Below are 14479 nucleotides of genomic sequence, written 5' to 3' on the forward strand. Positions count from 1 at the left end.
CAGTTCGAATCCACCAGCTGCTCCTTGGAAACAGGCAGTTCTCCTCTGTCTTATGGGGTAGCTATGAGTCAGAATCAAGTTGACGACAATGCGTTTAGTTTTTTTCAGTATGTTCAAACAAAAAACAAAAGATACAAGAAGGTTTCTCTTTTAAAAACATATATGATACTCTACTATGCACAACATTTTAGTTTCAAAAAGAAATATAGCCTAAATGCATAGTTAGCTCAACCCCATTGTGGAAACAAGTAATGTATAAATTTTGTACGATGTATACATTTTTCTAACTGAATATATTACTTTTGGAAACTATCTAAAAGAGGATTAAAATTCTTGGAGTAAAAATTGTGTGTAACACACCAAAACATTCAACTCTGACTTCAAATATACCCTAAAATTAGGTATAAAAACCAATCTTTAAAAATATTTTATTTTAAACTAGCTAAATTTGATCAAAACTATCTATCTTATCAAACCAATTTATGTTTGTAGATACTACCTAAATCATTCTACTTTATATGAGGTTGTTTAAAATAGGCCCCTTATAAGAAAGTAAATATAAACAGGTTTTAAGATCAATACAGAGAGTCAGCGCCTTTGTCTGCATTTTTCTATTCGACCACACACATTAATGGACCTCAAATTATAATAGTAAATATTATTCCAACAGAAGAACTGACTTATTAATCACTTCTGTCAAAGTACCATATATGGACTCATATAGCTATGCTACTGATTTAAGACACAAGTTAGAGAGCCAGAAGGCTTACCCACATGGAAGAAAGGGAAAACATCATTACGGTTTTCTTAACATAGAAGACTTGTTTCAAGCTTCCTCTCTATTACAAAAAAAAATGACTTGGTAACAGTTGTATTAACTGAAGACAAAAACAAGGCTTAAAATTCACTCAAGTGCTCAATCTTTGCCCCATCAATACTTTATCCTTTCATGGTCACACATTTTAGAGGCAAATTGAGAACAATGAGCCAAAAGGAAACTTTTCGCATATGTTGAAAATATCTGCTTACCTTTAAGTTAACAAGTTGTTTTTCATACAATGGCATAGAAATAATTCCAAGAGCTCTCACAATTTATCTAATAAATCATTTTAATTTTACATTTAAGTTCAAAAAATTCTATAATAGTTGTTAAAAAGAGAAAAACTAGTAAGCAAATGGATCTATCCTGAAAAACAATGTTGTCGATGACAAGATAATAGCTATATGCCTGCAAGGAAGACCAGTTAATACTATTATTCACATTTAGGCACCAACCACTAATGCCAAAGATGAAGAAATTGAAGATTTTTACTAACTTTTGCAGTCTTAAAATAATCAAACATGCAATTAAGATGCATTAATAATTACTGGAGATTGGAAAGTCAAAGTTGGAAACAAGAAGGATAGGTAGTTGGAAAATATGGCTTGGTGATAGAAATGATGCTGGAGATCCCAGGGTAGAATTTTGGAAGACCAATGACTTATTCACTGGAAACACCTTTTTTCAACAACATAAACAGTGACTATATCACGGACCTGGCCGGATGGAATGCACAGGAATCAAATCAATTACATCTGTGGAAAGAGGTGATGCAGAAGCTCAATGATATTAGTCAGAACAAGGCCAGGGGCCAACTGTGGAACAGACCATCAACTGCCCATATGCAAGTTCAAGTTGAAGATGAAGAAAATTAAAACAAGTCCACGAGAGCCAAAGTACAACCTTGAGGATGTCCCACCTGAGTTTGGAGACCATCTTAAGAACACACTTGTTGCACTGAACACTAATGACCGGAAGTCCAGATGAGTTGTGGGATGACATCAAGGACATGAAGAAAGCAAAAGATCATTAGAAAGACAGAAAAGAAAGATCGAAACGGATGTCAGAAGAGATTCTGAAACTTGTTCTTGAACACAGAGTAGCTAAAGTGAATAGAAGAAATAATGAAGTAAAAGAACTGAACAGATTCCAAAGGAAGGCTTGAGAAGACAAAGTATAACGAAATGTGCAAAGACCCAGAGTTAAAATACCAAAAAGGAAGAACACACTTGGCATTTCTCAAGCTGAAAGAACTGAAGAAAAAATTCAAGCCTCGAATTGCAATATTGAAGGATTCTATGGGCAAAATATGGAACAACACGAAGCATTAAAAGAAGATAAAAGAAATACACAGAGTCACTGTACCAAAAAGGATTGGTCTCAGGTTGAGAGGGTTAAAATATTCATTCTAGAATATTAAAGAAAGGTTCTGAGCTCTTCGTAAAGATTTTTCAACATAGGAAACACAGATCTAGAAATAATATCATACTTCATAATTGAAATGAAGATAAATATGACAGAAAAATAACTTGCCATTATTTTTTCCCAGCTTAGAGTAAATTGTTTTAAAAGTTACTACTTCAAATCAGTAGCAAAATTACAGAAAAGAGATCTTTACAGGGTTTCAAGTAAACAAATTCATAATTTCTAGTAAAAAAAAAAAAAAGCGCTCCAATTGACACTACACCCTCCAGTGGGCAAGCATCCATGGAAAATATAAAAAGATTTAGTTGGATTTTCCACTCAGTTAAATCAGTCCTACAACTAATGAAATGATGGCTCTAAAAACCCTCATAACAGTTCACACTACTTTAATCACTTAATATCTAAGTCAGAAGCAGCAAGGTATTAAAAAAATAATGATTTAGATCTTGTAGTGGAATAGTGTAAAAAAATAAAATTATAATCTGCTTCATCTTTCCTTAAAAGACAAAGTGCTATCAGATTCTTATATCCTTAATTTATAAGAGAAAAATAAAACATAAATAGAATAAATCACATATAAAGATGTATAACTACAAGATAAAGTATTGGTTATATCACAAACTGCAACGGGCTAGGCAATAATATTTTAAAGCAACATCCAAAAATTATGGTTCCTTAGTGAGAACTGTAGCAAAAAAGCAGTATGTTCATTAAGTTTTTCAGGAAAACAACTTCATTATCACCTGGTAATATTTAGTGTTACTGGTCTCCTGAGGCTATGTGGTCACTACACAGAAATATAAACACACTTAGAATAAAATTAAAAGACTACCTAAAAAAGCCCTTTTTCTACATGGCTAATGTTTCAGCATTTAAATGACGTAAGAGAAGCAAAGACTAGATTAAAAGTATTCCACACTGCTCCATATATCATTTAAAATTGTTCCCATTAGCCTCTCAAAATCCTTATTTAATAAGTATGTTAGAGAAATTTACAGGAGAATACAAAACACGTATTTACTATATAAATCTAGAAATCATGTTTGAAGATGCACATTTCCCAAAATGCATCAGAGTTTTTGAAAATACATACTCTAGGAAAAACTAGTACAGCTAAAACTACTTAAGGTCTTCATTAGACTATGAGACTAGCAATTACAGGACAACAGTGACATCTAGTGGTCATTTCAAATATATGCCACACACCTTGAATGGCAACATCGTATTTCTAGTATTTCACGTATCTCAACCTGCTCGAGGACTTACAGGATAAATTTTCAGTTATAAACCAAAACTAGCCAACAGTATCCCCAAAAGACTTCTCAATAAGTGATCCAATCATTTGATAAATACAAAATGTTTACCAATTAAGGTATAAGAAATACACATTGCAAGTCTTTAGGGCACTAAACACTTATCAAGTGACTAAAAGAAAGGCTCTCAACAGGTCCAATGGGAATATGATAAGAAAAGGAATCTAAAAGGCTTTGAATGAAAAAGTATTGGGATAAATAGAGAAAGTTACAAAGAAAATTACAACTGAATTATTTGTGAATTCAAGTGTTGGAAGTACGGATTAACAGTATGTTCTGTCAGACAAAAATAAAAACTAAAAGAAGAAAATCTCATTACTGATAATTTTTTAAAAACTGAAATCAGTTCTCAAGGGAAGTTACAAACACATTCTTCATATGTTTATCTGGAGCAAGAGCAGGCAGTCTTCTCAACAGAGGGATTAATTCAACCCGTGGTACAAACTATATTTTTTCATTAAAAAAAAAATATATATATACATATACATACGTACATATATATCTCCCCTTGTGGACAATGTCCATACCTATTCTTATTTGTCAATACAGTAACAAGTTTCACAAGAGAACACCACTGCACTTAATGAGGAGGCAATGAAGATACACATGATTTTTGCTATCTTATTGCTAACTCAGGTAAGAAATGTAAATGTAGAGACACGTTCAATACAAACACTAAGTCAAATTAGAGTCCAGGGCCCAAATTAAGTGGGGTCTTTCAAAGATCAAAAGTGTTTCTCAGATCTCTCAAAACCGCCAAATTTAAAACATTTTAATGATTATTTAAGCCCAATGCTTTTCCAACAAGAAAAATTAAATGTTAAGGGCCAGAATTTCACAAGTTGATAGCTGTTAAAAGCCATTGAAAATATCTCTGAAGTGTAAATACGTTGTGACTACATAGTATAAAATTCAGGTCATGATAGCACTAAGTCAACAACTTCAAAAAGTTACACAGAGGATAAATCATGGTATACTCAAACAATGGAATACAACTCAGGAAAAAAAGGAATGAAGTACTTGATAGATGCAACACGGGTGAATAGCAAAAACACTGCTGAGTGAAATAAGCCTTATATAAAAGAGTACATCAGGTATGACTTTATTTACATGATGTCTTGGAACAGGCAAAATGAATCTATGGTGAAAAATAAATAAATAAAACCAGAACAATGATTACCCCTGAGGGTAGCATAGACATGGAGATGACTGAAGGGCCATGAAGGAATTTTCTAGAGTGAAGGAAATGCGCTATATCGTAATAGGAGTTATCAAAATTCACCAAATAATATACTTAGGATTTGTACAAAATTACATATAAAATTTTATCTTAAAAAAAAAGAACCTTAAGCAAATACTGGTAACTTTACCTATTACATATCATTTGAAGTGTTTGGGGTGAAGTATACTAATGTTTGCAACTTATTCTGAACGTATAAAAAAATTAGAGTGATGGAAGGATAGATGGACATTTGTTGATAGACAATGATAGATAATTTGTAACAAAGCAAATACAGCAAAACATTAACAATTGTTGAATCTAGCTGGTGTGTATACTGGAGTTCACCGTATGATTCTCTCAGCTTTTCCATATGTCTGAAAATTTCCATTATAAAATGTTGGGAAAAAATTAAGATGACAATCAAAATTCAAAAGAAAATCTGAAAGTATCATTTACAAACATGCTTTCTTAAATATTAACAATTTTCCTTTTATATATTAATATTTTAATCTATTTAATCTTATGTCAAATGTGACCATCTTCTAAGGAACAAGAGCTAAAGGATGACACATTCTAAAAATTTAAAAGACATACCCGAATTTCTTGAAGGTTGTGAAAATTATTTCCTACTCTGACCGAGATCTTGCTTGGTGTATAGCTTTCATCGGATTTGTAGTCTGCATAGATACATAACGTCTTCACTGTTGTTTTTCTTCTAAAAGCAATAAATTGAAAACACACCATTTATCATATGCAAAGACTATTTCTAAAGCATCTTACTTGATCTTGAAAATCATATTTTGCTAAAATGAATACTGGAATCAATAATTTCCATCTCCTTTCCTTTTGGTAATGATGAAGATGAAGAACATGTAAAGGCACAGGTGTGGATATAATATTTTACTTATACAGATATCTCTTATCTAGAACACAGCAAAGAACTCGCTGTGAGCAAAGAAGGAACACAGTTCAGCCATAACAGGCATCTTAGAGTACAAACATAAGGATTTCAGCCCTCTTCGTTTTTATTTTAGACAAATACATTATTCTAATAAGTTTGGTTTTCTTTACTAATTACTTAATTCCCTATATCAATACTTGAAAATGACTAGCTAAGTGAGAAATTAAATCCAGCAGAGAAAAACATTTTTTATAGAAGGCATAATTTATTACTTAAAGCAAGAAATCAAACTCTGTCCTTTAAAATATATATATATATTTTTTTTTTTTAATCTTGGGGAAATAAAACAACATAAGAAAAAATCTCAGAAAGAACAGAAGTGGTAAAAAAAATTATGAAAAGATACTCAATGTGTAATAATCAAAGAAATAGAAATTAAAACACGTATTTTTTTTATTACTTTTTACTATCATGTTGGCAAATATTAAAATGGTTGATAATACTCAAATTTGATTAGAAAAAGAAACTTTCATGGCCAGCTAGTGGGTATATAACATTTGATCCATTACTTCAACTACTAAGAATGCATTAAAAGACAATAGCAATAAGACTATTCAAAAAAGAGATGTAGGAAAATATTTACTGTCCTGTGGTTAAGTTGGAAACCCTGGTGGCGTAGTGGTTAAGCGCTACAGCTGCTAACCAAAGGGTCAGCAGTTCGAATCCTCGAGGTGCTCCTTGGAAACTCTATGGTGCAGTTCCACTCTGTCCTATAGGGTCACTATGAGTCGGAATTGACTTGATGGCACTGGGTTTGGTTTGGTTTTGGTGGTTAAGTTGCCAAAAAATTATAAACCTAAATATCCATCTCAATAGTGAATGGTTAAATAAATTATATCCATTCAGTGAAATGAAATATAACAATTTTAAGTGATCATGCAGGTATATGGCTACAATAGAAAAAAAACAAATTACAAAATAGTATATACACAAGGATAGCATTTTGGGGGGAGACAAATATAAAAAAACAAAAGTATATAAAGCCATACAGATGTATAGAAAAACACCTAGACGGAATAATACAAAAATAGTAAAAGTGATTATTTTGGTGGGGTAGAACTATAGAGAGCTTTATTTTCTTCTTTATGATTTTCTATATTTTCTGAAGTTTTCACAGGAAACTGTATTATTTTGTTCATCAGGGGGAAAAAAATTAGACAATTTTAAACATTAAACAAAAAACCCATTTGAAGTCTACTTAAATGTGCTTTAAAAGTTAAGTTCTGGTATAAACTGGCACTAACTTAATGACAATGAGCTCCTGGAACAGAAGGAATCTGTGTCAAAAGTCAGCCCATAAAAGCAGTAGGGGCTCTGCAGCTCTTAGTGAGGGGCCCAGGCTATTCATCAGAAAAAAAAAAAAAAGGAGTGGGGAAATTAAGGACATCTCCTTAAATAATAAAGACAGATTAAGATGTAAAATGCTAACTACCCAGAAACTGCTGACAGGATAAATACCATTACTAGGCTTTCAAAAGAGACCAGAGGTATCAAACTGACATCTTTCTCTTTCGGCTGGGCCAGGAAGGAGACAGAAGAGGAAGCAAAGAAAGAAGTGGAAACGTTAAAGGCAAAAATTTCCCTGATTGAGCCATAAGCAGGCAGTAAAAGGTCTTTCTTAGTACAGACAGATCAAAAGATCATGAAGGTACTGAAGAATTTTTTTTTTTTAATAAAAGTATCAAGCTTAGAACTTTTATTTCCAAGTTATAAAAGTCAGAGTAACTTAATCACTGGAACCCAGAAAAGAATCAGGGTGAGATTAATAAGGTAAAGAATAAAAATAACACTACATAATGATAATAAGAGCAATAGCCACAGCATATGGCAACTTTGCTGTCTGGCCCAGAAGCAATGCTTTTTACGTACAGGCAGTTCCTGGGTTACAAAGGTCCAGTTTAGGGACGACTCCTACTTGCCCTTGAATGTTATGTAAATTTGCCCTCTCTTTGAAACAACTGAACCTATCTATGCACTTGCAACAAATTCTTCATCACAATCACCTCCGCTTGCTGCTCCTGCAGCTTTTAAATGATTGAAAAGGCTTTGAACCTTTTCTTGCACTAAACAAAACACCCGTTGTTGTCAAGTCGTCAAGTCTATTCCAACTCATAGAGACCCCATAGGAGAGAGTAGAGCTGCCCCATAAGGCTTCCTTCCAAGGAGCAGCTGGCGAATTTGAACAGCGACCTTTCTCGTTAGCTGCTGAGTTCTTACTGTGCCACCAGGGCTGCTTTAAAAGCAAGGCTGAATAAGAACTGTACGCTCCTGTTCCGACTTACCTGCAAATTCTTAGACACACTCACGAACGGATCTCATTCATAAACTAGGGGCTGCCTCATTATCTCATTTATTTCTCAAGCTTATGATACAGGAATTATTATCCTCTCCGTTTTACTGATTTAAAAAAAAAATATTAGTAACACTCAGGTTAATAACTGGCTTAAAGTCAAAAAGCTAATAGGTGGGCATCGTTGGGATTCAGACCTGCATCAGTCTGCCTCAGGTGATCTTAACCACTATCACTGCTGCCTTTCCTTTTAATTCATCCTACTTAGTTTACGCAACAGTTATTGATAACAGTTTACAGCGATATGTAGATGTTTATAGTTCTTTAAATTTTATCTAAACCCTAGGTTCTTATCCTAAGGGCCAAGTATACCCAGAAATTACATGCATAATTTATGCTACGTATACACTTTTGTTGGAAACCCTGGTGGCATAGTGGTTAAGTGCTACGGCTGCTAACCAAAAGGTCTGCAGTTCAAATCCACCAGCCGCTCCTTGGGAACTCTATGGGGCAGTTCTACTCTGTCCTATAGGGTCACTATGAGTGGGAATCGACTCGACGGCAATTGGTTTTGTTTTTTTTTAATACACTTTTGTTAGATTTGCAAAGGAAACTGATTCACCAAAAGTTTAAAATTATTACTCTAAAAGTTACCCATAAAAACTTCAAAAATTTTTATCAATTTTATTTTACAGTGAATTTTCTAAAAATAATATGCTGTTTCTCAAATGTGAGAAGATGAAATACATAGATTCTAAGACATGATGGCAGCCACCCAAATTGCTCACATCATTATACTAATAATCACATATACTGAATGCTAGGCACCATGGTAAACTCCTGGGATAAAGTATCGAGGAGGAGGAAAGAAGGAAGATAATACTTCTTCGCCATTCCTGATGACATGAGTAACACTCCTGGCCTCTTTCTGTCCCCTCACCCATCTCCTTTCTCATAAGAGCTGCTGACACAAAGCAAACATTTGCTCTGTTCCTTCATGCCACCAAATTAATAAGGGCAGGCTCTACTTGGTCTAGCACTTTTATAACTGGATGGGTAAGTCCATTTAATTCTAGGGCTCAATATAAGGAAATTCACCTGACTGCAGATATACCATAAGTCCCTTTCTCAAATATCAGCTTCATCAGTTTCATAAGGGTGTTATTTTGGCCTCTATCTGCTGACTCTTGAATAATTTCTCAACTGGTTTAGAAGACATTAGTGGAAGATCCTCCTAGTCACCAGCCTAATATCCTCTTTCCCTTCTTTCTTCATAGCACCCAGTTAGGCGGAATTTCATTAAGTATCTTGGAGATAGTAGTGCTAAGAATGGTGAAACGGAAAGAGAGAAGGAATTTGGGTCCACGATCACCTTATGGGGCTACCATACCACTAGACTGCCAGGCTCCTCTTACATGAGAAAGAAATAAACTTCTAACTTGTTTAAAACACTGTTATTAGAAACTCCATTACTAGCAACAGTCATTCCTAATTAATATAACATTATTATGCTCACATTGCAGATGAGGAAACTGAGGCTCAGGTCAGGTTAAGTAACTAGCCCACATTTATACATCTAGTAAAGTGCAGAGCCAGAATTTGAATCCAGAGCTGTATGACTGCATTATATGTAGGAACTACTAATAACTTCTGGGACACAAGACTTAAAATTCAAAAACAAAATGTTTATAAAATCCCGTTTATCATTTGCTGCTGGCTCTCCAGACACACTACTGCCAGAAGACTGAGACATAAAAGAAACACTTTTAATAAAGATTCTACATGTTGTTCTTACATGCCATCAGGTGGATGCTGACTTATAGCGACCCTAAAACATGTCTAAAACAAAAAGCAAACAAATTATTTACATTTACAAATGACAACACTCTTCTTTGTTCCTGATACAATGGGGGAAATGTCCTTTGTGTAAAAGTTTGGTTCTAATCAATGTAGCAGGGTGTTACATGGAAATTTTCCCTGAAAACTAACACAATGAAGACGATGTTTTAACAGGACATGGGAGACCATAATGCAAAATTTGCAACGGGTATGATAACAACAACAACAAAAAAAAAACCAGGAGTGTTTACCCATGAAGAAAGGAGTGCTACAGGACTAGCCTTCCCACCATAAGCAACTAGAATTCTGGACAACATACAGAAAACAACTGTTTGAGACACTAAGCAACAGGCAGCACAGGCCTGTGAGCCCTGAAAGAAAGGAAACAAATGAGGTGACCCTAAGAACAACCTGTTTTTCTGCCTGAAGGCAATTTCTGCATTGCAATGCAAGAAAGGAGAAGCCAGACAGAATCTGGCAGTCTCACTGAGTTGAGGAAAAACTCCAGAGAAAGTAACTCCAGAAATCTGCATGGGTCCCCTTGAGTCCAGGTGGAAGTTGTATTGCCTTTTCCGACCTAGCCTTAGAAATCACAGTGTCTTAACGTCCATGTCCTATCAGGCAAAATACAGCCACAAAGGCTCGCACAATTTCAAAGAAAATCTAACACCTATTCATAATAAGGAGCCCTGGTGGTGCAGTGGTTAACAGCTTGGCTGCTAACCAAAAGGTCGGCAGTTTGGATCCACCAGCTGTTCCCTGGAAGCCCTATGCGGCAGTTCTGCTCTGTCCTACAGGGTTCCTATGAATCGGAGTCGACTCAATGGCAACTGGTATGGGTATTCATAATAAAAAGTCTCAGCATGCTGGGAAGAGAAGGGAACTTCATTAGCCTGATAACATGAAGGATTATCTTAGTTTCTGTCTCAGAAGGATGAACCACCTCAGCAGGAAGCTGGAGGTATCACCACAGACCCAGGATATGTGGAAGGAGTAAATGATGAGTGCACTCTCATCAAGGGAATTGCAGGACATTCATCCATAACATTAAAATATTGTAAAGGCACAATCAACCCACGAAAGCATCCATAAGATAAAGAGTCAACTTTAAACATATAGCCAAGTCCAGAGAGCACCAATGCTAGACAGAACTGGCAATTATGGACTTTCCTTCTCTCTTTTGCTCTTCTCCATTCCCATTCTGCCAGGCCTGGAGAGTTCAGAAATTAGGTAAGAATATGGGAGAGAAAAAAATAAAAGCTAAGTAAGAAAAGAGAAGCAAACCACACCCATCTTCTCCTATTTTCAATAAGCCCAAGTTTAGGAAGAAACACCAACTTTAAACCAGCACTGAGGCTTTCACTATTAGCAACGATAGAATGTTTTAATTTCTAGACTATGTTTTCCACTTGAAATTAATAGAAAACTGTATATATAACCTAAAAATGATCGAAAAATGTCATACCTCCTCCCCATTGAGCTCTTAGCCAAGGCGGAGGAAGAACTTGTCCCTGATTTAAAAGGACAATGAGAATGCTATTTTGTGACTGTACACTGAGTCCAACTTGACACACCAATAATAACACCAATTATTTCTAAAACCTACATGATGAACTAGCTGAGACACTGCTATAAGAATCAAGAGTTACTTATTTTGTCTATGAAGGAAAGAATATTTAAGCAGTCTAATATTTTTTCATCTTAACAAAATATAAACTAAAACTGAACTCTTTCAAGCTTATTCACAATATAATGTTTTTCAATACAGAAAGTCCTTTCTTTGGTATATGTGAAAAAAATGTATGAAAATCAGGTGGAAGAAAGTTGAACACTGGACTTACACATTAATGGGGATGGAAAGATTCGCTGCTTGGGAACTAAAAAATTTACCAAATCCTGAATCACACTGGAGCCCTGGTGGCGTAGTGGTTACGAGTTTGGCTGCTAACCAAAAGGTCAGCAGTTTGAATCCACGAGCTGCCTCCTTGGAAACCCTATGGGGCAGTTCTACTCTGTCCTATAGAGTCACTATGAGTCAGAATCGACTTGATGGTAATGGATTTGGTTTGATTCGAATCACTTTACATGTTTTAGTCATAATCTTTGACAATAAATTTCTAACATTTCCTTTAATTTTATTTTTTCATTCATAATTCAATGTGTAGTTGACTGGTAAAGTCCAATAATAAAAGTGGCAATGAAGATCACATTTTTTTTTTAATTTGCAGAAAGTTAGATAGAGGTAGACCACACACAAGCACACATTTTGTTCCCGCTCTGTTTGATATTTTGGTATTTACCCTTTTAAACTGGTAAGTGAGCACTTTAAATGATCCAACTCAAACTAAATAACACTCCAATTTTTCTTAGGCCGATATTAACAAATTTCAAAACTCCTTCCAAGCATATTAACCTTTTACAAATAGACAAGAGCTCACTACGTCTTTCCTGAAAGTGAACAGCTTTTCTATTTCCCATTTAATTACCATATTATCCACTCTAAGGAAATTTCATTTTCTCAGGATGTTTGTTCCTTCTCCTTTGTTTTAATACTTTTTTTTTCCGTAACTGCAAAGCTAAGATTATCTCTTTGTAGGAGGTGGGTCTTTTCACTTATTTATTCAGTAGGTAACAGTTTGCTCCTTAGAAGCAAGGATGGCGAGGCTACGTCTCACACACTTTGGACATCATGCTTCAGTAAAGGGTCAGCAAAAATGAGGAAGACCTTCAACGAGATGGATTGACACAGTGGCTGCAACAATGGGCTCAAGCATAACAAGGAAGGTGAGGATGGCGCAGGAGCAGGCAGTGTTTCGTTCTGCTGTACACAGGGTCGCTATGAGTCGAAGCCGACTCAACAGCACCTACCAATAACAACAACAGGTAACAGTTTTAAATGTGTTATTGAACTTTTTATGAAGGTTGTTTCTTTGTAAATTTTCTGCATGGCTGACAGAACATTACATTCCACTAAAGAAAAAACGCAGAAATATGGGTTTTCCAAATAAAAATGGATATTCAGCATATGAGACCTATATGATATTTCAACTGATAGTGTCTCTATTCTTGACTTAGGGAATATTTCATATTTCTAAAATAGTTTCATATCTAACATTTCCAGCCTTATCACCAAGCAGCACAGTAAAAATTCAGCAAGTAAAGAAAACATATTTTATTTAGACATAATAAGAATCATAGGCCCATAGGGATAAAAAAAAAAAAAAAACTTACTATATTATAATGTAGCTAAATTATCTTTGATCAGTTCTAGTTTTAAAATGTTTTCATTATACTAAGGCATAATTGGGCTCTGTGTAACTTTCATTTTTTGAACCCAGTTTTTTCTTATGAGGTCACACAAAAGAAATCTAATCTCTCCACAAAGTATGAGTCCTTCAAAGTAGCTAAAGAAAGCGATCATGTTCCTTAAAGTCCTTAACAGACTACGTTTCCAACTTTTTTATTTTATATGGTTTGGTTTCAATATCTTAACCATTCTATCCACTGTCTTCTAAGCATACTCTAGCTTTCTTTATCAGTGTTAGAGAAAAAAAACAAAAACAAAACCGAATGCTGTCAAGTCGATCCCAACAACCCTAGGGAGGTCAAAATGGAACACGACATACAGCAAGCCTTCCTAGGCACTATGTGTCCATTACTGCACCCTAAGATCACATAATAAGCTCTTATTGCAGCCACATCACACTGTTTACTGAGATTAAACTTACTATAAACTAAAATTACTAGATATCTTTCACACATCTTGCTTTGTCCTCCTTTCCCATCTTGAGCTTATGTTTTGCTTTTTTTTCGGGGGGAAGGGGCACAGTGAGTAGTTTAAGTGTAGAAGTATAGCTTAATATTATTATCTACTAATAAAGGGACTAATATGTTATTTTGATTTTAGAAGCCATTTTAAGAAATACAAAAAAACTTTTGTTCAAGAAGAACCTCGGCTCTTCCCCTTTCCAAAAAATTTAGTCCTAAAGCTATTAGAAGGTACCAAGTAAGATAGGCATCTGCACAAAAATGGGATACTGAAGGCTGTCCAGGTTGAGAAGTGTGTTCACATATGGGGAGGGGAAGCAGCCTTGTGTTTGTGAAGTGAGTTGCTGTTGTTGTTAGGTGCAGTCAAGTCAGTTTCAACTCACAGTGACCCTATGTACAACAGAACGAAACACTGCCCCCTCCTGCGCCATCTCCTATGCTTGAGCCCATTGTTGCAGGCATTGTATCAATCCGTGTTGTTGAGAGGGTCTTCCTCTCTTTCACTGACCCTCTACTTTACCAAACATGATGTCCTTCTCCAAGGACTGGTCCCTCCTGATAACATGCCCAAAGTATGTAAGACGAAGTCTTGTCATCCCTGCTTCTAAGGAGCATTCTGGCTGTACTTCTTCCAAGACAGATTCATTCGTTCTTTTGGCAATCCTTGGTATATTTAATATTCTCCACCAATACCACAACTCAAAGGCATCAATTCTTCTTTGGTCTTTCTTATTCATTGTGAAATAAGTAGAGCTTCTGAATACGAGAACACCCAGGTACACGGTGTTAGAGCCTGAGTGGAGTAATGCCGACATTCATGCCATGAGCTGGCCAGACACAG

General features: G+C 35.2%; 1 protein-coding gene across 1 annotated transcript in view; it reads right to left on the reverse strand.

Annotated features, from left to right (window-relative positions):
• ANAPC10 (anaphase promoting complex subunit 10) overlaps positions 1-14479 on the reverse strand; it is a 112185-nt gene that overhangs the window by 59697 nt on the left and 38009 nt on the right. Inside the window, exon 4 of the mRNA XM_003417500.4 lies at positions 5375-5495. Within this exon, the coding sequence (XP_003417548.1) occupies positions 5375-5495 (121 nt within the window). The remainder of the gene's footprint in view (positions 1-5374; positions 5496-14479) is intronic.

Source organism: Loxodonta africana, chromosome 13 (genome assembly GCF_030014295.1).
Source record: "Loxodonta africana isolate mLoxAfr1 chromosome 13, mLoxAfr1.hap2, whole genome shotgun sequence".
NCBI lineage: Eukaryota > Metazoa > Chordata > Mammalia > Proboscidea > Elephantidae > Loxodonta > Loxodonta africana.